The sequence below is a fragment of the Aotus nancymaae genome, unplaced genomic scaffold, assembly GCF_030222135.1.
Source record: "Aotus nancymaae isolate 86718 unplaced genomic scaffold, 86718_ANA_hifiasm-v0.15.2.pri h1tg000020l, whole genome shotgun sequence".
In the NCBI taxonomy this organism is placed as follows: domain Eukaryota; kingdom Metazoa; phylum Chordata; class Mammalia; order Primates; family Aotidae; genus Aotus; species Aotus nancymaae.
Genome location: NW_026988432.1, coordinates 43,372,113 through 43,399,486, shown reverse-complemented (window position 1 = coordinate 43,399,486; position 27,374 = coordinate 43,372,113). Strand labels below are relative to the sequence as shown.

Below are 27,374 nucleotides of genomic sequence, written 5' to 3'. Positions count from 1 at the left end.
AATTGTCAGCAAGCATCTCAGATTTCTTCTTTCCTTATCCATGCTTTGTGACTCAGCCCACAGGAGAAAGTAAACATGTCCCACAGGTCACAGAAGTCTATAGTAGTAAGGCTAAGTAATAGAATCATAATACCTGTGAGGCTGGGTAGATTTAAAACAAGTGCATTAATTTAGATGTTTCTTCAGAATACTATGCATTGCCCAGTCTCCCTATTCAAACTAAGATAGTACCTACTGACTCCCAACTCCTGAGGCAGATATTGTGTTATTTTTTTATGTCCATACAATAGCTCAGTGACACAGAAATTATCATCAATTTGTGGGTAAGGACAGGAAGGTTTAAAAAGGTTAAATTGAACTGCGGCCACACAGTTATTAAATGATTCCTTTTCTTCAAATCTAGATACTCTTCTTTTTACTGTGCTATTTTGCTTTATTTTAGGTATCCATTTTCAATTGGAGAAAAGCTCCAAGTGTGTAATTACAGTGGATATAAAAAAAGGAATTCAAATTAGTAATATCATTATCTCTCTCTGTTTCTAGTTTGTTCGAAGCAGGTAACTGATGAAGCATCTTCCACTCGAGATTCAAGCCTTACTAACACAGCAGTGCAAAGCAAGTTAGTGTCTTCCTTCCAGCAACACACCAAAAAGGCTCTTAAACAGGTAAGATAGCTGCCATTTATTCTTTGTCCTTCAGTTCTACATACTTAAGGTAATATGTGTTTTGCTGATCAAGTAAATAATAGCCTTGCAGTCAGAAAGCAGTAGAATTTTCCTGAATTCAACCCCATCCATGATATTCAATTCAATAATTTTAATCTATGATAAAAACCTAGGAGAGGCTTGACTGAGAACTTTGATGTAAAATAGAAAGAATATGCACTCACTGAAAATATATAAAAATTTGTATTAAGATTTTGTGTGTCTATGATTTATAGCATTAAATTAGTTGTGTTCATAAATGCATTGCATGTTTTAAAGATAATATCTCTATGTTTTTTGTGCTTATCTGATAGTGTAAATTTCTTGTTACTGAGATGCATTAAGTTACACATAAGAAAAATAGTGAATGTTGCTTACTTATATCTGGAATATTCATTTATGAATATTTTTTGGTACTGAATGTAAGTTAAAGTTGCAGTATTACTCTGCTGTCACAGAGGCAGTACACGTACCTGTATGACCTTGCACTGAGATGGTGCTGTGAGGGGATGGTTATAAGGTTGGGCTCTGGGCACTGACATACCCTGGTTTGAATTCTTGCTACTCATTTGCTGTCTCTAAGCAAGCCACTTCCCCTCTCTGAATCTTAAATTCCTTATCTAGAAAATGTGGGAAATAATAGTATCTTGCTCCTGGGATTGATCTGAGAATTAACTGAGTTAATAAGATGAAAGCACATGGTAGAGTGAGTGGCTCAGAGAAATAATAGTGACTTCTGTCATACTGGCAAAGGCTAAATTGTGCAGAGAAGAAGAGGAAGAGATGTTATGGTTAGATGGAGCCATCACATGATGATAACACAAAGAGTTTCAGTAAATGGAAGGTTCACATATTTAACCCTGAATTCATAGTTTCTCCTTGTTTAAGTGCTTTCCTCTTATACATTCCATTTTAATCCTTCTGTAACAACTCCCTTCAGCCATGCATTGATGACCTTTACCAGGTCCAGGAATAGAGGCATCAGTCTAGTGATATATTTATCACAAGGAAAAGAAAAATTATGTTTTCTAAAATAGTTTTTTTTTAAGTTCCACCAACCACTAAAGCTTCTTAATATTCACATCCAAACGTCTATACTTAGAACATCTTTACCTACCTTCTCCTGTACCTCAGACAAGAAAACATAGGAAAGAAACCTAACATGTTTATTCTGAATTATATTACGTTCCTATTTCATATTATTGACATTGCAGCATTAACATTTATTTGTTATTATATTGAAGTTAGTAACAGTATTTCACCCTGTGTAGGTCTTTGGAGAGCTTGCCACTTACTGCTTTTGAAATGTTTTAGATGCCAGAGAGCAAAACTGAAATCGGTGTTGAGATCCTTTTTTAATTGATGAAATAAAAAATGGATGTAGGTAGCAAAGCCTGGATACTCATTTAGGCAGCAAATAAGATGCAGGTAATAAAATACTAACCAGGATAAAACAAAGGATACAAAAATGGACACTTGTGGCTGTGGCATTTAAGAAACATAAATGGGATCATAAATGAAACTCATACTTCTGAGGTTCAGTGACTTGGAAAATGTGCACACCCTGAAATCTTCCTGTATATGAATGGAAATATAAAGGTACAAGTCTCTGTATTTTTCTACATCATTAATTTGTACTTTCTTCATTTTGGTTTTGTATTATTTCAACATTTTTTACAATTACTAAAACATGCAATTTTAAGTGATTTTTTTATTTGTTTTTTTTGTGGAGCCTGTGTTCATGGGAACTGCCACTGCTTGCTTACAGTCTAAGCTTTGTTTAAGAATCCTGTCCTGAAAGCTTCTTAATGTCCTGAAAGAGTTGTTAATTCATTTCTTAAAACTTCTATTTTATAACCTAGTAGCAAATTAGTAACCAGGAGAATATGGCTCAATATGTTGCAGATATACTAATATTTGATTAATAATCAAATTCATATTGGAAATACACTTAGAAGAGAAGCTATTCTTGCAGAATTTTGCCCAGATCCCATGTAATTGCTGAATTTCTTAAGACAGCATTGCAAAAATTGACTGAACATGCAGCATTTTAAACTGTAGCAACCTCAGCAAATCTACAGCTTTCTTTTCTTTTGGATAGCTGAATGGCCATGACCATGTAGAATTCTTGTTTTATATACATATATATATATTTTTTTCCATATACATGTGTTCTGTGTTTGTGAATATATGTTTTATGTATATGTATACATGCACAAATCATAATCATATAAACCTAGGGCCAGCAGAATGATCCTAAAAATAATTACATTAGTTGATAATTAATGATGATGGATTCTAGACACCATACTCTCCATTTTACATGGAATATATGATTTAATTCTCATGCAAGTGCTTTGAAGTATGTACTCATATCCCCATTTTTCAAAGGCAGAAATTGAGACCCAAGTTATGTAATTTGCCCAAGATCACCCAGCAAGTAAATCTTAGAGATGGCATTTGAATCCAGAATCATAGTTTCACATTCTGCCCCCTTCACAAATACTGCCTTTCAGCATATGCTATGTAATAGTATAGATGAATTTTTGATACTATCCAAGAAAATCTACATACTTGAGTTGTTATGTAGCATATGGAAAGCAATACAGCATAGTTATTAAAAATAGCATTTCTGAACACAGGCTGCTTATGTTCAGTACCAGCCCATATTGATAGCACACATTCAAATATATGTCATTATTATTTTATTATAAATATGTTGTGATTCAGTAGGACTTTAGTAGTCTGTGCATTAGCCAGTGTAGACTCTTAAAAGAAGGAGATTTTTCAAAATTCCTAAAACCAAATAGCTTTATGATCATAAGTGAAGTAAAAACATAAAATTTAAAACAAACTGTCTTACAAAATATACCAGGCATAATTTCTCAAGTCTGAAGGACCCCACTTTCCACTCCTGCCTAAAGCATGTTGCTACAGAGAGTGAGCTCTTTGATGTCATAGCACTGTTGATTGCAGTGTAATTGTAAACTGGACAATCTGGAAGCTATAATGTCCCTTGACTATTGACATCGGACATTTTTATTGCTCCCAAATATTTGAGTCCCTTTTACTTTCTAATCCTTAAAACGTTAGTTAACATCATATGTTGGGCTTAATTGCATGAATAATATATTGTTATTTCAGTAGTTGTCTTCTTTTTCTGCATAAGCACATTCAGAAGCCTCTGGAGAGCAGCAGATTGCTGATTATTACCTTGTTCTCTTGTCTTCTTTCTGCTTGGGTATTTTAGTTATCATGATTCTAAAAAGTGTGAAAAGATTAGATTTTGAATTAAAAAATATAATTCAGAAAGATTAAATTTTGGAAATTTTAAACAGGCACAAGATAACGAAAGGTTAAAGAAGGGTGAGTTCTTTTATGGCAAGAGACAAGGTAGTGAACATAACCTTTCTATGTTGTTTGTGTTGGTTTATTTGACTTTCTTCATTATTTATTTAGTGTGGTTTATTCATATAGTTGCAGATGCTTTTTCTTTTTGATGTTGCAAAGCAGATCTATTCTTGGTATTTTGCTTTAGCTTTATATGTTTGACCAATACTGTAAAATTCCAAAGGTTATATAGCATGATAGCAGTTTCTGAACATGGGCATTGACATTTATCACACTAACAGCAATGCAAGTTGTTGGTGCCTGACACAGCCCGCTGCTTTCTATGTGTATTTCTAATCATTTAACTTTTAGCATTCACAGCATGTGACACCTTCAGATTTTCAGTGAAGAGTTACTGCATTCAATGCATTCTTAAGTTACATTGCTAGTGTTTTTTTCATTATTAAAATAAAGCAGGCATTACTTGCTTAAAATTCCCAGTTAACACAAAAGCCTCTGATTTGAAGTTTTATTTTATTTTTCCATTAGGATAGGAATGAAAACCAATCCATATTTTTAGAATTATCTAAAAAGCTTTCTGTCTGAAAAATCAAATGTTTATTTAAAGGGTTTTTTTTTTTCTTTTTGCAAGAAAGTATTGCAATATGTCACTAGAGAAAAGCATGCCCAGTCAGCATCTTTTGATTTGTTTCCTTTCACTTAGAGCCAGAATTGAATTGATGTGAGTGTGATATGATATCCACTTTTCCTAGACTGGGTTAGCTCTGTTGTGTGTGTTTCTTCTAAAAAGTACGTTTATTTCCAGGGTTAAGCTTATAAATTTCTTTCATATTGAATAATACCTGGAAGCATTAAACTCCTTCTCATAACATCATAGATATTGAAATTGTACTCTGTGTGATTTGGACAGTGGAAGATTGTACATGTGACCAGCTTGAAGGTACATTCCTTCATAGTAGATTGCATTTACACTCACCATTTGCTTGTTTATTTTGATTCTGATATTGCTTCTTTCTGGATTTGAAATGACAGGATTTAAAGTTGTTCTACAAGGTGGTCCATTAGTATTCTGCAGTACAGCTACGGCTTGAGACAGTTGGAGGTGTCTCTTTTATATCCCCACCTCCAAATTAATCTAGACTAAAATAGTAAGACTGATTATGTAATATCTGTCAAAATAAATCATGTTATAGACAAATCAACAGGGCCACCACTAGCTAATTAAGACTCTGATGTGTAATAGAAAAAGCTGCCCCTTCCAAGTTGTCACAAAAAAAATATCCCCTCTTTTAGGATACCTCTGTATAGGACACAGCATCTATGACTATCTAAAGTGATCTTAATCCTGTTTTCTTAATCTATTCCATGAATTTATAATTTCCAGGCTGTGAGATACCCAAATATAGATCGTTATAAGTTAATTTGCAGATGATTTCTATTATATATGAAATAGCATAATATAAAATAGGAATTTTCTTGTTTTCATAGCATTTCATCAAAAGCTCAAAGCTACAGACAATATGATACCAGTAACCCTGTTTGGAAGAGAGGTGTCAGACATAGCCGCAAAGGACTAAGAGGAGGCCAGATGGTTGATTGAACAACCCCCAGCAGATGCATAAAAAATAACTCAAGATTTGGGCACTGTGTGTGTGTGTGTGTGTGCGCGCGCGCGTGCGCGCATGTGTGTGTGTGTTTCAGACCTTGTATTTTTAAGGATTATGAGATTTGTTAAATTCTACAGGTAGAGGGCTGATCATAATGGCTAGGCTAAACAGTGTCAAGTGGGACAATGATACTGACTGTGCTTGTGGCCTGAGCAGGTGCTGAGCAATTAGTCAAGCATGGGAAATTTGTAAAGACCTTGCCCAGGAAAGCTGCCTGCTTAGGTGAGAGGAGCGAGGTATGTAGAGCCTCTGCAGAGGGGAAGCATGGAGATCAGTTAGAGAGAACTTGGTTGATGTCACTGTTGAATGCAGTTTCAAAGGCCTCCCTGCAAAAGCTTCTTATGTATCCACTGATGAAGGCCATAAAAATCCAGCAGTTGGCCTTCTGCCTCCCAGGAGGTTGTGATGTCATGGCCATGACAACACTAGTTAAGACCACTTTACCCTGGTCTTCTCATTCTTACGCTCAGTTCTAATCCTGGAGAACTCGGAAAAAAAGAAAGAAGAAACAGAGGCATAATAAAATCAGGAAACCTTTCTCCAATGAAATTTCTGATTTGAGGCATAGGCATGGTTTGGGGAGGGTTGAAGGGAAGCTTTATATTTGTCCCCACATTTTGCATCCTTAATGTAAGTCCTCCCTTGGCAACCATTTTGGGGTTCTTTGCTTTCTCTGTAAACCTTCTTCTCCCTACTCCTTTTTTCCATCCACTCTGTTTTTTTTTTTTAAATTTCTAAAATAATCAAAAGTCGTTACTGCTAGTGGATGTGATACTATTTTTTTTTTACATATTGGAGACCCCACAGTTTTCACACAACTGGTTTCTTCTTGTCATTTATGTCTCATCTCCTTTGTTGCTTCCAGAAAGGCTGTTTCTGACATCCCACTCTAGATTGTATCTCCCCACCCAAGTTACTGTACTTCAGAGTATAATTTTCTGGTATAATTTTCTTAGCACTTGTATGTGAGTGAAACACTATGTTATTGTATGTATTTCCTTGTCAGTCTTTCACTAAAATGTATAATAATTAAAACCATTGTCATATTCACTAGTGTGGATCAGTAGCACTTATGCTATGGTACAACTGAATAAGGTCTCAAAAATGCATCAGTTGCAGAAAGGATAAATTATATAAATAGAAAAAAATGGCATTTGTTGAGTATGTACTATATAAGGTAAACTCTGCTAACCACTGTTTTGCAGATTTTCTGTTTAAAGCATTCTGCCTGCACTACTGCCTCTGTTTTGTAGGGACATTGACCCAAGTCATTCACCCAGCAGCTAGTTAGTTGAATCTCTCTCTGACTCTGCAACTCCTTAACCACTGCATCACACTGCCATTAAAACAGCTCAGCAGCAGCCTTAGTTCCTCTGCTGTTCAGCACATTAAAAGAAAGAGATCTTAATACCTATTTTGGGTAGTGGTCAGACTCATTTCTTTGGACGATGGGTGGGGAAATGGTGTTTAGTAGGTCTCAAAAATTGATGCCCTCATGCTGAAATTGGCCCACAATCAGCTTTGCTTTGTCTGGCACATTTCTTAAAAACAGGAAGATTCACTCAGGAATCTAGATTTGATGCTACTCTTGAGTAGCAAGTGACCCTTCCAATGAGGTATGTGTTCCTGCTAACTGCAGTCTCCTACTCTGTCCTTTCCTTACCCACGACCAGCCTAGCCCAAAAGGCATTTCGCATTTTTCAGAGGATTGTGAGGAGATGTGCAGTGTATGTTTGAGTAGTTGATATGCATATAGTTGCAGAAATAGTGTTATAAAACAACAACAAGAATTGAAGAGCTAGTTCTCTTTACTTGCAGGTTGCATGTCCTGCAACAAGGGAGCAGGAATCACATATGGACTGCCTCATGGACAGGAAAAATGCCAGAGTTCTCTTGTTTAGAGTCAACCCATCTATCCCAAACAACTCAGTTGAGGAGACATTGTTTTTGTCCTTATATCAGCCTTCTCATCTTCTTGGAGGTTGTCCCCATTGTCCAGACTCAAAGAAATCCTACTTTCTGGAAAGTGAATTGGAATCTTTATGGTAGCCACAGACTCCATCTAAAATACCTGTTGGTCTAGGAGGTTAAGTCAAAAAGCCACTTTTTATCATTCTGGTAACTGAACTCCAAGATGCCTGTGTTTGTCTAGCAGTCTGCTCCTTTCCCACTGTTACTAGTTTCATAGTAAACAAAGACTTCTCAATTTTTGCCTTATCTGCTCATCTGTTATTTGGGAACACATCTGATGCTTGTTTTTCAGAGGTAAAACAAATAAGTATGTATGTTTTTAAAACCCCTAAGATTCTTCTGTAATTTGCAGATGATTTCTATTATGTTTGTAGCATAATGTAAACTAGGAATTTTCTTGTTTTCTTAGAATTTCAGAAAATTCTGAAATTTTGTAAAATTCTTCTGTAATCCCAGTACTTTGGGAGTCCAAGGCAGGCAGATCACTTGAGGTCAGGAGTTCAAGACCAGTCTGGCCAACGTGGTGAAACCCTGTCTCTACTAAAAACAAAAAATTAGCCAGGCGTGGTGGTGCACACTTGTAATCCTAGCTCCTTGGGAGGATAAGGTGGGAGGATCACTTGAACCCATGAGGCAGAGGTTGCAGTGAGCTGAGGTCGCACCAGTGCACTCCAGCATGGACAACAGAGTGAGACTCCATCTCAAAAATGTGTATATATATTTTTATATGGTAGGGATTTAGTTTTGTTTGCCTACAGGTACATAGTGTGTGTCAGTACTTTTAAAAAATATCGCACTAAGAAATAGGTTTTCTGATCAAGAGATATATATTCAAAAAACATTATTCAAATGGGCTCAATATTGGTTACTTTCCTTTATCCTTGCCTTGACTCCACCTTGTCTCTTTAAAATTCAAAATTGCTCTGGGTTTTTATTCTTATTGCTCAGAAATTGAGGTCAAATTTTTTTTGCTTTAATTATTATTTACCACAAATGCTCTAAAAAGACATGCCAGCTTTGACTTTATGATTCCAGCTTCTAGTTAGTTCATCTTTTTTTCCCCTAAATGTTTTCTAAAATAAACTCTCTAACCTCCCGCCCCACCATGCACACTGATTATTTTTAAAATGCCTAATTTTTTTTTTCCATGAGAAGTAGTTTAAATATATGCTGTAAAGACTCCTAAAAATTGATCACTCTGTACAGGCTTAATTGTTTTGTGAAGTCTTACATAATGGGCAAAGATGGACTTAATTGTAATTTAAATTGCTATGTTGCTGTATTCTGTTTTATTATTGGATTGATAGGTTAATGTCTATAAAGTCCTTTGAATCCTTATACGATACTAGACAGATTGATTCAATTATGTGCAAAATTTATGTGCAATTATGTATACACCTTGAGAAAGAGTAAATGTCTTAAATATTTTATAACACATATACTCTCATTAAATATATTATTGACAGCAGGCTAAAGGTGAAAAGGATGGCATCTTATTAATCTTTGTATTTCTTGCCCCTCTCCCATGTATAGTACGTGGGTACTTTATGAAAACTTAATAAATGCAAGAATCAAAGAAAAAATGTCTTAGGTTTTCATTAGCAACAATATCATTTGTAATAGATTTCCAAAGCCTTTACTTTCTCATCAGGCTTTAAATCTTATCTGAACAAGTTATCTGCATAATTTAAATGCTTTCTCTCATTTAAATGGTATTTAATTTTCACTTCTGTAATTATTCGATTGCTAAATCTTATGGCCGACAAGTTGGGCATTCAGCTAATACCTTTTGCAGATAAAAGGACATCGTTTTTTGACAGCAAGGGGAAATACACTCAAGGCAGTCTTTCAGGAGATTCTGACAACTCTCAGTCGAAAAACATTAATCAAGTAACTGGAATGTTCTAAAATTGGTAGAAATTACACAGAAACTAGGAATAAAAAGGCTTGAGACAGTGTGAAGCCAGCCTTTTAACCTTTTGAGGAGGTTTAGCATTCCTGTGACTGTAAATTTAATGGCTCTTCAGTTTTGTGTGCTTAAGACGCTTTTTATTACAGGTAATTTTCTGTATAAAGTGATCAGCTAGATAAGCTGTATTTCAAAACTTTTAAATGTCTTTTATTACATTATCATCACCGTGGTCAATTCATTCATGAAACACAAAGCGCTCCCATTTGGAGAGATTTATTCTCATATCCATTTTTTTCCTGGATTTGCTAGAACCTGTCATGTTCGTGTTCTGAAGGTTAATGCCCAAAGTCAAGCAGACAGAAGCCAAGTGCTGCAAGGTTTCCAAGATTAGGACTGATTCCCTTCACAGAAATAAATGATTCCTGCCATGTTCAGTGATTTTGTGCAGTGCTCCCCACGGCTGAGTGAGTGCATCAATACTGTAGTCCTTACATGCTGTACATACTGATGACACTCAGTGTTAACTTGATTGACTGAGCGGTGCACTGGAGAGGACGCACCTGCGAGAGAAGTGCAGACACATATATTTTTATCCTGGTTTTGAAACATTTATTTTACATTAATTTGACTTGGGAGTCATAGTTTCAAATTCCATGGACTCTCAAGCCACAGTGCTAAGGCAGAAGAAACCATTAAGTGCTGCTTTGTTGTTAGAATTGTACCGAAAATGGTATCGGGCTTATACCCTTTGCCAAAGCCTAATTTTATGCTTTTGAGGGAAAATGATATGAAGGTAACTATTAAGAATCCTGAGAAATTAGGGGCTCTGTGGAATTTAAGTCTCTGAAGAGGTTCTATCTAATGATGGGCAAATGAGTCATTTAATTCTGAGAAATCATTTTGGCTATATTTTTATGTTATATCTTTTTATTATGTTTTGTAGGCTTTGAGGCAGCAGCAGAAAAGAAGAAATGGAGTCTCAATGATGGTAAACAAGACAGTTCCTCGTGTTGTTTTGACACCATTAAAGGTGTCTGATGAGCAGTCGGATTCACCTTCAGGTAAAGAGCTGAAATATCGTATGCTTGGCCAGTTTCTTCATGGAGGAGACTTCCTCACTGAGAGAGATGTCATGACTTTTTTCTGAAACTGAATAATATTTCCATTTGAGGTTTGGTTTAATTTTTTTTATATCTTTGACTCAGTGATTCAAAAATATAGACTACTTCCAGTTTAGAAAAGAAAAAGGCACCAGCTTGCTCATCATGATCAAATGACTTCATTTGCTAAAGACAGTAGGTGTAAGAAAATGTGTAGGTGAATTTTGTTGTTGCCTTGGCTTTTGTTTGAATGTTGAATTTCAAAAGTGGACCACATGCTGATGTATAATACCCATCAAAAGCAGTTCTTGGTGAGTGTGAATTTGTTTTTCAGTCCTGTGCTGCAAAATCAGAAATCCTTTATTAGTTTTTGTGTTCTGGCAGCATTCTTTTCACCCAAGTGCAGCCCTGACCTTTTCTTCTAATTTACCTTCTGTCACTTTATCAGCTATGTACTATTCTATTTGTTATAGATTAATGTTTGTATTTTCTGTTTCTACTTCAACATAAAGTTATACATAAAAGTATAATCTCTCCCTGTGTTCAAGATGTATTTCCTCATCTTTCTGTCTCTGTCTTGTATTGTCTTAAAATGGCATAGTGTTGTTCAAGCTTATTCACGTAGTTTTACAAAAGATCTGACTCTATTTCTTTTAAAAGCTATCAGATCACTGAACATATTTTTGACTCCACTATTAGGCCATCTGTTCTTGCTTTTTGTTCTGTTTGATTGATTTATTGGGCTTCTCTTTTTATATCCAGTAGAGGAATCAGATTGTGGCCAGAGGTAGTGTACTAACTCTTAGAAAAGGAGATTATATCTACAGTTCCTCAAACAATTTTAGATTTTTCTTTTCGAGAACAGCTAGAGAAGATAATGACATAATAACTATTTCCTTTTTTAGGATCCGAATCTAAAAATGGTGAAGCAGACAGTTCAGATAAAGAAATGAAACATGGGCAAAAATCTCCCACTGGAAAACAAACAAGTCAGCACTTAAAACGATTAAAAAAGTCTGGTTTAGGTGAGTGTTTAATAGACTGTGCCATTTCATGTTTTAGAAATTTATGTCTTTTCAAATAAATTAAGGAAAATTCTCAGAACTTTTTTTGTTTTAGTGATTAAACAAGGAAATTAAAATTTCCCTCCATTTATCAAAACCAAAAAGAGCGCTAAATAAGGAAACATTGTAGTTACAACTGAATGGTCTTAAGCCTATTCTCAAATTTGTGAATGATGTTATTGGATGAAGCAGAGGGTAAAGATAGGTGACTTAAATTGATATCTGTGAAATAGTCTGCCTGGCCATGATTCTATCAAATATGCAGTGTTTGTGCAACTAGGTTTCACTTTATTGGAATATACTGTATCGGAAGAAAAAAAATGCAACCTTTATAAAGGGTTCACTGAACTGGAGAGTACATTGTCAGTGGGGTCTGCCGCAGTAAAAGTACCCTTTCTTGCTTTTTGTCTATTCTGCTTAAAATATTTAGTAGTACCTGTCTGAAAAAATAATGTAAAAATTCTGAGAAATGTGGGAGACACACTCCACTGGTCTTTCAAGTCAGCACCAGGTTTTCTTCAACATACTTCTTCCTGATAACTTTTCATCAGGAACTCACAACAGCATTCAGGGAGAAAAGAACATGAAACTTAAAAAGACAAAAATAAATGTGTCTTGAGTCAAGCATTAGAATTCTCAACTGCTCCGCCTTGTTGCTACACCTGGACCTAATGGCTTCATTTCTCTCTCTCAGTTGTTTTACCTGTGAATAGGTTCATGATAATAACCTACATCATTATAATATTTTGTAAAATGTTTAGCAGAAACTATAAATTTATTGACATGCACTTTATTACCTGTTCTGCCACTTACTTTCTTGGCAACTTGAGATAATTCCTATTTGCAGAGTTTATCTGTTTATAAAATTCAAGATTTTATCTGATTTTCTTTTAGTGAAGTTTTATCAATTACTACCATATGACAGACACTTTGCTAAATCCTGGGGCACACTTTCAATAAAAGGACTTTAAATAGGAGTTTTTTATCCTTAGATAAGAGACTTTTAGGAAAGCAGAATCTCTTTTGGATTTAAAATCTTTAAATATAGCATAATCCCCTATTTTGCATTGTTTTCAAGGCTAAATAATTTTACGGTTATTCTCTAGCCCAAAATATGTGAGTTTGTGTATAACCATACTTACCTATACATTGATATATTCTTTCCTAGTACTCTGGGTGTTGTAAAGTAAGTATTTTAATATAAGCAGCTTCTGAAATAGAAAACCATAGTGGGTAAGTGATACATAAAGAATATACTAAAATATATATATATATTGCAAATAGTACCACATTATCATACACTAAGAGACTTAAACATCAGGTGACCTTTAGTTAAAAACTGTCAGCTACCAATCTCCGTAAAGTTAGTGCCATGTAATAAGTGTATGAAAATTTAAGGCACGGGGCATCTTCATTTATTTCCTTAGTAACTTCAGGACTGAAAGTTACTAAGGTGTACCATTGTCAGGATCCTTTCAGGGGCTCAAATCTTCAGTCAGGATCTCCTGTATTCATTATTATTATTATTATTATTATTTTTTGAGATGGGTTTTGTTCTTGTTGCCCAGGCTGGAGTACAGTGGCACAATCTCAACTCACCGCAACCTCCACCTTCCCAGTTCAAGCGATTCTCCTGCCTCAGCCTGCTGAGTAGCTGGGATTATAAGCACCGCCACCATGCTCAGCTGACTTTTGTATTTTTAGTAGAGACAGGGTTTCACCATGTTGGCCAGACTGGTCTCAAACTCCTGACCTCAGGCGATCCACTTGCCTCTGCCTCCCAAAGTGCTGGGATTTCAGGAGTGAGCCACCGTACCTGGCCCAAGGTCTCTTGTATTCTGATTGTTGTACCTTGAAGTCCATGCTCAATGAATTAGAGAATCACAATTTATTTTTAATACTGAAAGTCAACTGAAAGATACAAAAACTGATCTACAAGTCTGCTCTTAGGAAATCCTGCAAGCCACTAAACATCTTATATGTTAAATATCGTGCTGCTGAAGTTTTTCGGCTGACTTGTTAGCAAACTAAAAGGTAATGAAGAAGGCCCCCCAATCTTTTGAACCTGCTTTGTTCTAGACTAGAAAGTAGTAGAGATAATGAAACTACTTTAATGGAAGAATGGAGAAGTGAAGCCACACATTCACTGGCCATATATAATGGAATGGTCTAGGTATTTTGACATAAATTATGTCTTTTAATTTTACTTCAATTTGGTATAGTAGAATGATGTCTGTTTTACAGCTGAAGGAACTGAGATCCAGAAAGGTTAAGGAGGTTGCGTGAAAATGGCACAGCTAAGTAATACAAGCCAAGGCATATCTAACTCCAAAGTCGAAACCATTCATTTTGGATAGAATCTGAATGTCAAATCATCTAACCTATATTTTAGACCTGTAGGCACCACAGAGGGAAATACAAGAAATGACATGATGAGACTATCATAGGTGTTAAAGTGCACTTCTAATTACACATGAAAGGAGAGCTAGCAATTGTAAGATTTCTCACCCTATCCTATATCAAACACAAGGAGGAAGAAGGTGGGATTTAAAATAAGTCAATTGAAGTACAATTCTGTCATAAATAAACTGCAGGCATTTACTGGGTAGGAACTGTGACTGGCTGACTAACCTATCAAGCAGCTGAAGGGAATGGCTTATTTTGTGCAAATGAAGTCAGTAGTACTTTTAAAGCTTCCAATATATGCCCAGCAGTAGAAAATGGAAAAACGTGGAATGAAAGGACAGGCCTGAAATGTAACCATCTCCTGAAAATAACTCATGTCCTTTTTAGACAGTGATGTTTTTGATGTCCTACTAGAATCAGGCTGATATTTAATACTCTGTAAGGTGTATTTATGTACATTCTGCTCTTTGCCATTAAGTTGTTAACTCCGTGGGACAGTGGCCTTTCTGTCCACCTCTGTAGTCCTTACTACAACCATCATAGCCCTTCTGTTTAGAAGGTTCTGAATGAGTTTGGAATGAATAACTGATTCTAATTAACTGAATGGCCTAGCAGTTTAAATGAACGAATGACACATCCTGTGGGGTTCAGCATAATGAAGCTACTGCTATCTTCTTGAATAAAAATGATGCTGTGTTTGTGGAGAAGGTCATTCTTTGTGCACCAATGTGTAGCTGCAGAACCAATTTAAAGGAGTGATCCCACCTCATATCCTTTAGCCAGCCAACTAGAGACAGCCTGTATTTCCTATTCTTATTTTTTTCCACCTGAGTTAGACGTCTAATTCACATGGTTTTGGAAATAAGGTTTCTAACTTTCTTTGCCTTCTCTAGGTAGTGGGTAGGTATGTATAAGTCCTAACCTGTTGAAACCATGCTGAAGTAAAACAAATACCATAAGTCTGTTCTAATTTAAGTTAATAATTCTGAAACAAAATCCAATGAAAATCAGAGTTCAGGATGTAAGTCTATAATTTTTTTCTCATTGTGATATTTTCCTAACAGGATAAAAAGTTCTTCTGATTTCCCCTAAGTGCTTCTTCTTGATCTCTAGCAATTAGTTGCTTTGTCAGTTTGCAAGATATTCACCCTGTGCAAGGTATGGGTTTCACTTGGATTCTAAGAATCTAAGAATTAATCACTTAGATTCTTAGAATCTAATAAGTGTAGCCCAAGACACAATGGACCTCAGTATGTTCTCTCAACACTCTTCAATACAGGAGGCACTATGGACCCCCTCAGACCCTTTCACGCTTAGCTTCCCTGGAGAGGGTTAGAAGCATACAATAAAACAATAATAAAAGGAGAAACTTCAAAATTCCTCAGTCTCAGTTTTAATTCTTAAATTGAAAAATAAAAGAAAAATATTCCTCAGTCATTCTAGTTCTGATGATGGTAATCCCAAAGTTCTCATGAGAAATATACCACCCAGCTTAGGAAGCTATGACTGTTGATGTAGGTTTTTTGTTTTGTTCTGTTTGCTCATCGCCAGGTTATGTATGAAAACTATGATGATATTTCTCTGAGTAGTCCACTGTTTATCAGACTTGGTCATGGGGTGAGTGCAATTGAAAAATATAGTGCTTCTAAAATGGTATGTATTTCTCTGATGATGTTGTAATGAAACAAAACAAAACTTTGGTGGTCCCTTTCCTATTTCTTAATCAAGTATAATAGAAAACACTGTTCTGATAGGCATAAAACAAATGCTAACAATTTCTACAAAGACTTCTTTATTATAGGCCTTGAAAATTTTTATAACAGTAAATGTTAGACTACCAAATAATCAGGCAGTAGAAATTTTATCTACTAGGATGAAGGGTAGGTGCCAGCTGCAAATGCAGTTTGAAGCATATGTTCTTCTTGCCTCATCAGTTGTTTTAATAATACCCTTTCTCCTTCTCTTAGCAAAGGATAAACCACTTAAAACCCTCCCCCATGAAGTTTTCTGAAACAAACCAGGTATATTATCATCTCACTGTCTTCATTGCACTTAAAACATAGATTTGTGAATACATAAAAAATTCTTTAGTAATGTACTCTTACCACTTGTTTTCTACTTCTTAATATCTTACAATTTTCCCTAACTAAAATGTAAGTTCCCCGAATTCAAGGTCATTGACCTAAACCAGTTTTAATTATACTTCTTCCTACCCAATCACATAGTAAGAGTTTAAAAAGTGCTTGCTAAACAAATGTATGTTTCTAATGAATGTCTCCAAGGGGATTTTAATAAATGTCCTTGGTGGGCTTAACTTCTGGGATTCCTTCCAATATATTTTATTTGGTTTATTATTTTTGCAGTGAAGAATTATAGCTTTGTTGATTTTATAAATTGGTACATACTCTTTAAATAAATCAATGTATAAATATAAAAATAAAGTTTGAATAGCCCCCATCTTTTCATCCAAAATAATTATCTCCAGTGCATTATAAACATTATTTGATATTTCTTACTGTGTATCTATAGCCAGAGATTATATTAGAAAACCTGTTACACCATTTTAATTGAAAGTAATAAATTTAATTAATTTTAGATGAAATGATAAAAAAGTAAAACCATAAAACCAAAATTGTTAAATATTGCCACAAGATATATTCATATCTAAAAGTTTTCTCCAGAGTTATTACAAATATAATAATATATAATAGCTGAAATAAGAGTGATTTTCTTTTAACTACTCATTTCAACTTTAGACAATATATTATAAAAAGATAGGGAAATAATTACATTACAGACCTTCCTACCTGCATATTTTTGTTGCATTATTTTTTGAATACCAGAGTTGATAACATTTATATTTTATTTGTTTAACTGTAATTCATATAGTTCATTAACCCTAGTACTATATTTTAATGGATTCAGTGCTCCATGTAGACTTTTTACACAATTTCTTCATTTGTGAATACTACATTGATTCATGTTGTATATTGATTAGATTTTGCCCTCTGATAGATATTTTTCCCATTAGTCTTTATTCTTTGAAAGCCAATTTTTCTTCTCAGAGCGCCATTTAATTTAATTTTATTTTAGACACAAGGTCTCCATCTGATGTGCAAGCTGGAGGGCAGTGATACAAAAATAGCTCACTGCAGCATCAAACTCCTGAGCTCAAGAAATCCTTCTGCCTCATCTTCCCAAGTAACTGAGACTACAGGCATGCTCCACTATACCAATGCTACTCTTATTATTTACTTATTTATTTTAGATACAGGGTCTTGCTGTTTTCCAGGCTAGTCTGGATCTCCTGGTCTCAAACAGTCCTCCCATCTCAGACTTTTGAGTAGTTGGGATTATAGGCGTGAGCCACTACGCCTAGCAGAGCTCTTTTTCAGAATCATTCCTCTTAATTTCTTGAGACCATGAGGATCTCTTTGATTTTAAACTCTGTGTTTGAGCAGTGCTTCTTGTCTGCCTGGTCTGCCTTTTGCATGTGCTTTTCTATGTGAGTGTGTCTGTATGCACACTTCATACATAATCCTTCTGTGGGTTCTTTTCTGGGATATGTGAGTCCTGAAGCCAGCAGACTGCCCAGCGATCAACACATGTTCAGGAGCTTGCAACTTTTACTCAGGTTGGTGGTCTTCGAACTCCCTGTAGCCAAGATAATAGAGAATTTCCCTGACCCTAGTGGAACACATTCACCATGGTTTTTATCATGAGATCAGTCAAGTGTCTTATTGTGTAGCATAGACTGGCAATGTAGTAATTGTTGCTTCTCATCTCCTTTGCCCTACCTCAGACCCTCTAGGCTAAGTGTCTGGGAATTAGAGGCTAAAATGACTTCATCTTTTTCCTTCTCTGGGCACTGTAGGGAGATACGAGGTACCAACTTTAATGAGATAAGACAATCATATATAATTGGATTGTTCTTAAGCCAATTAAGAGTACATGTGTAAGGATAATTAAAATGGAATTAAATATCCTCTGTGGCAATAAATTTAGTTCATCTTCTCTGTCTTTGTTCCAATATTATAAGACATATTTTTGCTTAGGTGGACATCTTTGAAATAGATCTTTTTTTTTTGACTTTGTCATAAAAGACTGTGTGCCTCTCTGAAGCTTCTTTATTCTATGATATTTGTAAACATTTTGAAACATACTAAATAATAGCAGTGTAAGTTCCTATCTCTCACATTGCTCATAACATGTTTCAGAAGTAGAAAATAAAAAGTTTTACGTTTTTCTCAATTTTCCAACATTTCCTCCAATCAGAATCACTCTCACTAAATGAGAATACTTATACTATGCAGTAAGAACTAAGCAAATTTTTTCTCTATTATTATTTTTTAAGATTTTGCCTCTAGTTTTGGCCTTTGCCTCTATTTCTGAGAAAAGAAGCTTCTTCCTAATTACTCTCGCTCTGTGGTGTAAGTGTTGTATTGTGAAATATTTCAAACATATAAAAAATACAGATGCTAGTAAAACAGACACCTATATGCCCAACATCTCAACTCAATAAATGTAAGATTTTTAAAATAGAAACAACTTGTAAAATTTTATGTATTTATAAGTAAGATTGGCTAATATACTATCTTTCTCATATTGTCCTGCTTTTCCTTCTTTTATAATAAAGGTTATATTATTATTATAAAGTCAATTGAAGAAGTTTTTTTCTTTATTTCTGAAATAGTATAAAATGAAATAGTAAGGGAGTTCCTGAGACTAGGTCAAGAAAGTAAGTCTTCCACCCCACATACAATTTATCTTTAGAGCCATTTGTAATTTGTACTTTTTGTGTATGTGAGAAAGAGGGCATTGCATACTGTTTCATTTTTTTTTTAAAGTTTTTATACATTTATTTTTCTTCTTATCAGGTTAAATTTGGAAATGTATAAAGCTTAAAATAATTTGTCTTCAATTACATTGCAAAGAGTCATAATATTATTATGTTTTTTTACATCTACTTTTAGTTAGTTTGATCTGCCTTTAAATATGTACTCTATCAAGCATTATGTCCTGACCTTTTATTCCTCTTCACATTTATTTATACCGTCTCTCATCGCTTCTCGGCCTTTTGGCTAAGATCAAGTGTATTTATACCATCTCAGCCCAGAGATGTCTTTTAATAGCTTAATAAAAAATACTTCTTTATTGTTGATGGTCTTCATTGTTCGTTTGTATTTAATGAATGAATGCCTTTTTCTTTTAGTCTTTCCTTCCTTCTTATTCTTTAGATCATTTATTAACTTCATTATTTTTACACTTAAGCCTTTAATTTTCAATTTTTTCTACCCTTTAATATATGCAATTTACCTTTAAAACCAATTGAGTGGCATTTTAAAATTTTCAAATACTTTATAATTTCTGTTACAAATTATTTTCTCTAACATGTAAAGCACATACAAGTGTGTTTTTGAATGTCTAAACCTATAATGGATGTGTGGGATATTAGGGAATTGATATTTTTGTAATATACTGCATTTAATTTCTTTTAATAATATAAAGGTGAGGCTTTATATTATTCTTTAGTATCTGTTGAGACTCACTGGTCAGTTGTGTTGTGTTTTGTTTTCTTGTTGCTTTTGAGTGCTGGGAGAAAAATGCTTTCTCTAATGGCTCAGTAAAATGCCCTGTGTTAAATTTGTTGGCTCAAGATTGATTATTGAGTTGTGAAAGTCTTCTGTAGCCTTAAAACGATTTTTTTGATTCAAACTATCAGGTTTTGGTAGTCTGCGTTAATACTTTCTGTAGCATTGTATGATGTCAATTTCTTTTTTATTGTTTGAATTTGACATTTTGAGGCTGTGCTATTTAAATGGATGCAGGTTCAAGGTCACTATATATTCCCATTAAATTATTCCTTATACACTTAAGGAATGATCTTTTTCATATCTAGTAATATATTTTTGTAACCTTTGTTTATCTGGCCTGATGTTAATATTGCAGTATGACTTTTTTGTTGTTTTGAATTTTTGATTAGTATTTTTATTTTATTATTTTCTAATTTTTATTCTTTCCATACTATTTTTTTAATGTGTATTTAGCAGCAAGTAAATGGATTTTGTTACTTTTTATATCTAATATGAAAATCCAGCTACCTTTATTGTGATTGTTTTCTGCTTAATTTTAATTTTTTTCCCTCCTTTTATTCCTTCCATTTGATTGATTGGGTTTTCCATCCATCCATTTATTTGGAAATTATAATTCTTTTTTTTTTCGGTAGCTACTTATAGAATTTTAACTAAATAAAGAGCTAGTTCATATCTTTCTTGTTCCCAAACATACCAGAGTTTTATAGTGCTCTGATTTCAATTGCATCTTCCCATTTTACATACAGTTATTGTGGAGTATTTTATTTCCACTCTGTTTGATTTCCCACATAAGTCATTATTGTTTTCTACAGTGAACGTTTGTTTGGATTTACTCATGTCTATTATTAGTCTCTTAGCTTATCATTGCCTTTGCAACTCTTGCGTTTCTTCTTTGATATAATTTATTTATTTTTTAAGAACATACACTAGTGATTATTTCAGCAAGATTCTCTAAGGGATAGAGTTTCGATTTAGGATACCAAAACATTCTTATAATTACCATCATTGTCATTTTTTAGAGACATAGTTATAAATGAAATTCTACATTGACACAATTTCTATTGCCCTTTTGGACGGATTTCACTGTCTATTTATTGATTTATTAATAGTATTTCTATCCATCTTATAATTTCTCTGGCGATAATCTATGTTTTGTTCCAAATGGTTTTGAGATATTCCTTTTATTATTGATGTTTGGAGATTTCAACACACTAGATAGATAAATGGGTATTTATCTTTCTTGCGATTTAGTATGTAGTTTTATTCAAGAACTTTAATCATTATTTCAATTCTGAAAAAATATTTCAGCCAGGCGTGGTGGCTCACGCCTGTAATCCCAGCACTTTGGGAGGCCGAGGCAGGTGGATCACGAGGTCAAGAGATCGAGACCATCCTGGTCAACGTGGTGAAACCCCGTCTCTACTAAAAATGCAAAAAATTAGCTGGGCATGGTGGCGCGTGCCTATAATCCCAGCTACTCAGGAGGCTGAGGCAGGAGAATTGCCTGAACCCAGGAGGCGGAGGTTGCGGTGAGCCGAGATCGCGCCATTGCACTCCAGCCTGGGTAACAAAAGCGAAACTCCGTCTCAAAAAAAAAAAAAAAAAAAAAAAAATTCAGTCATTAGTTATTCAGATATTGCCTCTCTGCAATCTCTGTGTTTTTTAATTCTGAAGCTCCTGACTTATCACATTCCCTATATTTCTTCCCTATCACATTTTGACTCATCATTTTTACAATACATCTAAATATTTTCCTTAGGTTCATATCTTAATAATTTTTTTTCTCTGTTATGTCCACTGAAAATTTTTTAAACCTTTTACTAAATTTGTATGTATAAAAGCATTATTTGGTTCTTGTTAAAATCAGACTGTTCTTTTATCACAGTATCCTATTTTTTCATAATTAAAAAAAATCACTCTTTTGTCTTTAGTTATTTAAAACAAGGATTGGCAAACTCTTTCAAGGGCCAGAGAGTGAATACTTTAGGCTTTTCAGGCCATGTGATTTCTGTAACAACTCTTCAACTCCACATTGTAGTGAGAAATATATATAAACCGTTGGACATGATGATGTTCCAGTAAAACTTTATTTGCTATAACAGGCATTGGACTGGATATAAATCATGAGCTGTTATTTTCTGACCTCTGATTTAAAACATACTCTTTATAATCACATTCAAGTGGTTATCATAGCTCAAGTAACAGAATGGCAGTTCTTCTGTTTGTGTTTGATGCTTCAGTTGACTATCCCTTATGGTATGTTATTTTCTTGTGTGTCATGATTTTGAGATGTAAACTCTACATACAGCCTTCTGTTGGAGGTCAGTGTGCCTTGAGTTGTAGAATTATCCTGCAGAGCTTATTTGTGTTTCAGACCTAGTAGCTAATTCATTTTTATTTTTTATTTTCTGAGACAGTTTCACTCTGTTACTGAGGCTGAGTGCAGTGGAGCAGTCATGGCTCGCTATACCTCTACCTCTCAGGCTTAAGTGACCCTCCCACCTCAGACTCTGGGGTAGTTGGGAACACAGGTGCATCCCACTACACCTAGATAATTTTTTGTTTGTTTGTTTTAGTTTTTCGTGGAGATGTGGTCTCACCACGTTGCCCAAGCTGGTCTTAAACTCCTGAGCTCAAGCAGTTCTTCTGCCTCAGGCTGCCAAAGTGATGGGATTACAGGGCATGAGTCACTGTACCCAGCCTAGTATTTTTTAAAAAGAATGCTTTTTAAAGTGTTACCCACAGAAATGCCCTGAATCCAAACCTTTTGAAATAATCCAGTGCTTGTGAAATAATCCATGAGGAGCACACAGCTATTAGTGCTATCATTATCTTTATTAAAATAAACAGTACTGTTGTTTCTGTTATTGCTAACTAGGTCTTGCCAAACTTACATACATTGTAGTTGTTACTGTTCATGCATTTGGAGTTTTTGAAAATTCTTATTAATTGAAAGCTCAGAAATTTTTTAATTGGAATCTGGTGCTGCTTTGAGCTAAAAATATGGAAGATATTGAGTGAAGTATACATTATGAAAACTAAAGATAGATAACTGAAGCCAGACAGAAACATAATGGAAGAAGCTTTGAGAATTTCTCTTCTGAAATACCATTTGTAAAAGGGATAGAAGTAAACATATAATTGAATATACATGTTCACTATATATACGTGACTCTGTGTGTGTGTACATACATACACATTTCCCTCTACCTGTAGTAAATTCATGCCTCTTGCTTGTTCATCACAGGGCACTTGAAATGGACCAAAGCTGAGGACATTGACATAGAAACCCCAGGATCTATTCTTGTCAACACTAACTTGAGGGCATTAATAAATAAACATACGTTTGCTTCCTTACCTCAGCATTTTCAACAATACCTCCTGCTTTTGCTTCCAGAAGTGGATAGGCAGGTAAGTAGAAGATTTAGATATTTGATATCAGCCACTAGTTATATTATGATGAAGTGGCAGGTCTATTATCAAAGATGACTTACATACAGACATAGTATATTTCTGTAATTTATGCATATCTATTTATTGCTGTTATTAGCTTATTTAATCTGCTAAAATGAAACCATTTTTATTCTTAATAGCGAGCCAATTCAAATTTTAAAATATAGTGCGTTGTGGTAGTATGAAAACTATAAACTTACATTGGAAAGGGAAAACAAAGAAATCAAGCATTCCATTATCAAATAAATCTTTAGAGTAGCTGCTCCTTTGCCCAGAGGGAATATTGAAATGCAGCAATAAAAAGCCAGGGTTTCTAAGAAATTATGTAAATGTTTTTATCCTCAACTATTTCCAAAAGGCATTTAAAATTTATGTTTGCAATTGCTCTCTGAAAGTCTATCAGTATGAATATGATTGCCTATAAATAATCACCTTTTACCTTTTTAAAAATATAACTGCAAATGCTTTAAGTGTATTTTTATATTTTTGAAAAGCTTCTAAAATAAGGAAATACAAATATAAACCCATAAGAGCAGGCATCAATCATCTTTTAAGGCTATTTGCTTAGGAAAGAAAAAGAAAAAAAAATTCATCACCTAAACTTTTATTAAATTTCACAAAATTTATTAAGTGCTGTCTAGGAAACATTCCCTTATGATTCTTATTTCAGTGAATTCTGAAACTCTATATCATTTTCAGTTGATGGACTTAATACATGTATATTTATGAATTTGTGTCTTGAGATGATAGGTACATCCATGAATTGAAGTGGACAAAATTTATTTAATATTTTCATATTACTTTGAATAAGTTTTCTTAGCTTTTTATTTGATTCTGTTTTCTTCTGACTTACTCATTTTCTTTCATATATATTTAAATATGATAAGCAAGTTTGCTACAATTTATATGTATCCCTTTGGTGGTGATTATTGTTCATATTTAGAAAAAGATTATTTTGATTTTGGGCACTTTTTCATTTCACTAGGAGTTTTTTCTCTTTCAACAACATTTACTTAATATTCACTCTGAATGTGGTATGTTCTAGGTGCTTTGGAATAATAGCAAGATGGTCGATGTTTATTGAAGGAAAGATTAAATGCACTGTAGTTGGATACATAAACTATATTTGTAAATAACCAAAATATGAGTTAGAAACAGGTAAGCTTGAGGGGAAAAGTACAAAGTATATTGCACTTTTATATGCAGAAGGGAAATATCAGAGTCAAATATAAACTTCTTGATTTGGGCCTTGAGATACAGAGGTAGAATTTGAATAAAATGAATGGAAAAGTATCAAGTGAGAGTCCAGCGGTACACAATCAACAGCTAATTTGGTGGAAGTCTGGATTTTAGGAAGAATGGTGCAAATGATTTTGGAAGGACAGATGGGAAGTGTACTTTGGAAGATTCCTTGAATATGAAGCTGAGGAGTCTGGATGGTGTTCTCCCTGTGTCTGTAATACAAAGCCATTGAAGGATTTCGAATGGAGCTATGATAATAAGACCATTACTTTTTAAGGAAATTATTCTGACAGTACTGAAAGAGAATGTTAGACATGGGAAACATGAAAGTGGAAGACATGGGAAGCATGGAAGTAGAAAGACTAGTTAGAAAGCAATTTTACTTGTTCCCAAAAGGCATAATGAGGGTTTGATTTTGGAGCATTGAATTAAAATTAAAGAGGAGGGGAAAAATGCAGTTGTCATCATCCTTATCCTCCTTCTCCTTTACCACCTCCTTCTCCAGTAGTCACAATTTTTCATTTTGTCGAGTACCACTTGAAGCAAGGTATAGGGAGGAACCACTGATGACTCTTCAGTTATAAGCTTGTGTGACTTAGAATTTAGGCATTAGAAACTTTTCGGGGAGAGATCTGATTTATTAGCTTATACAACTACTTCCTCCACTTCAAAACAGGTGCAGTTTATTTAGTTTACAAATCTGTCATCGGCTTCAGAAATAGGGTTTGGCATGTACAACTGTGTTAGTCCATTTGCATTGCTATACAGAAATACCTGCCACTGGGTAATTTATAAAGAAAAGAGGTGTATTTGGCTCATGATTTTGCAGGCTATACACGAAGCATAGTGCTGGCATCTGCTTCTGATGAGGGCCTCAGGAAACAGGAAGCTACTGGCATCTGCTTCTGATGAGGTCCTCAGGAAACTTATAATCATGGTGGAAGGTGAAATCACATCAGATGGCAAGAGGAGGGAAAGGAAAGTAGTGCTAGACTCTTCTAAACAACTAGATCTTGCTTGAACTCACAGAGGGAGAACTCACTTATTGCTGTGAGGACAGCACCAAGACATTCATGAGAGATCTGCCCCATAAGTCAAACACTTCCCACTAGGCCCATCCCCAGTATTGGAGGTCACATTTCAGTTGAGGTTTGGAGGGAACAAAACCCCCAAACCATATCAACAGTATACTCAGTAAATATTTTTGGAATGAATAAATAACAAATTGTCCTAGTTTTAGTCAAAACTAGGGTAACCCAGGTGGCCAGAATCTAAGCCCAATATTTTATTCAACCTCTAGCAGTTTGTTACTCAGTTTTTTCTAGTCACTCTGAGAAATATAATTGAATAAGGCACAATACTCATCCTTGAATAACTTAGTCCATTGAGAAACTATTTTTTATTCAAAAAATATTTACTGAGCATGTATTGTGTGTTTTATATAGGAATGTATCTTGTGGAAGATACAAGAATGAATCTTGTGGAAGAATAATAGAAGGGGGAAAGAAAACACTTCATACGGAAATGTTTAATACTCTGCTCACTACTGGCAAATAAGTTTAATCAATGGATAAGTGTTATACCAAGTTTAGTACAAAACCAGTTAGAATTACATAAATGTCATAATAAAAGTTGAAAGAAAGTTTTTTGAAGATATGGAGGATGAAGAAATTTAATCTGAATGTAGTATTGGAGAAGATTTTTATAGTAGAGAAGATGCTTAAGTTGAACCTTAAAGGACTGGTAGATGTTTCTTAAGTAGAGCCAAAGAAAAGTGAATTTTACAAAGGAAAGGCATGCCATTTACAAATACTTTTTGCTTATATGTTCCAGAAGATTTAGTATTTCTGTATGACTTGAGCCACCTAAAGGGGAAAATGGTGGGCTATTTTGCTGAAGGGAAATGTGGTCTACAACGTTGATGGCCTGATAGTAGGCTAAACTCTTTGAAACCAGTATGTACCATCAAAGACATGTCAAATGGGAAATGACATGCAAGAAATAGTTTAAACACATATTTTAGTGCCTAGACATAGGAGAAGGGAAGATAATCCAAAGGATAAATAAAATGCAGTCCTTATTTTCTTTTTTGGAAGCAAGTACCTCTGTGAATGATGGATTGGACAGCAGAAAGGTAAGACCCAGAGAGGCTGGTTAGGAGACAGTTGCAGTAGTTGAGATATGAAATAAATGTCTGACCTTGGTATTGGAGTTGAAAATGGAAGGAATGAATTCCAGACATATTTTCAACCCAGAATGAATAGGAATAAATGACAGCTATGAAACGGGATTGTTAAAGGTCTAGAAGGCAACTAGATATTTTTTCTAGGGTGACTTAAGAAAGAGAAGCTCTGTGGGCCTGTCAGCATTTTATACCAGGAAATTTAGAGCTAGTGTGCTCTTTTTCTGCTCAAAGTGGCCTCAACCCTCTTTTCTAGTAGAAAGGGACTGGTCACTTGATGCAACAAACTGCCAAAACTGCTGCTGTTTTAGTCTAGCTTATTGCAAATGTCCAGATGAAGATGAACACCACTATTTTGTGGCCATAATGAGTAGAGATGGCATGGGAATGTGAATTTGATTCCATAGATTTATTTGAGCCAGTTGAAGGTCTTATGTGAAATACCTAAAATTTCAATTATGTCTTCACATATTTACAAAATCTGGAATTCCTCGCTTTCTTGCTTTCCTCTGGCTACCCCAAGTTTCTACTGCTTTCTATCATGAAGTAGTCCTAAAGGGCCTCCTCCTCTGGACCCATGTGAAATGGATTCATTCCAGTATTACATCCAAAATACGGGAGCTGAGTTGCCCATTTATCTTGACAGTGCCGGCTGTTAAGGCAGTCTTTCTAGGTGTTTGTTTTCCTGTAGTTGTACTTCTCATTCTTTTTTTTAAGAGTTCTGTTTA

At 34.7% G+C, this 27,374-nt stretch overlaps 1 protein-coding gene across 2 annotated transcripts in view; it reads left to right on the top strand.

Annotated features, from left to right (window-relative positions):
- The window catches only part of ASXL3 (ASXL transcriptional regulator 3), a 183,690-nt gene that overhangs the window by 82,285 nt on the left and 74,031 nt on the right, over positions 1–27,374 (top strand). For both annotated transcript variants that reach the window (XM_064379306.1, XM_064379305.1), the window contains 4 exons: positions 544–665; positions 10,549–10,666; positions 11,611–11,730; positions 23,017–23,180. In XM_064379306.1, the coding sequence (XP_064235376.1) occupies positions 544–665; positions 10,549–10,666; positions 11,611–11,730; positions 23,017–23,180 (524 nt within the window). The remainder of the gene's footprint in view (positions 1–543; positions 666–10,548; positions 10,667–11,610; positions 11,731–23,016; positions 23,181–27,374) is intronic.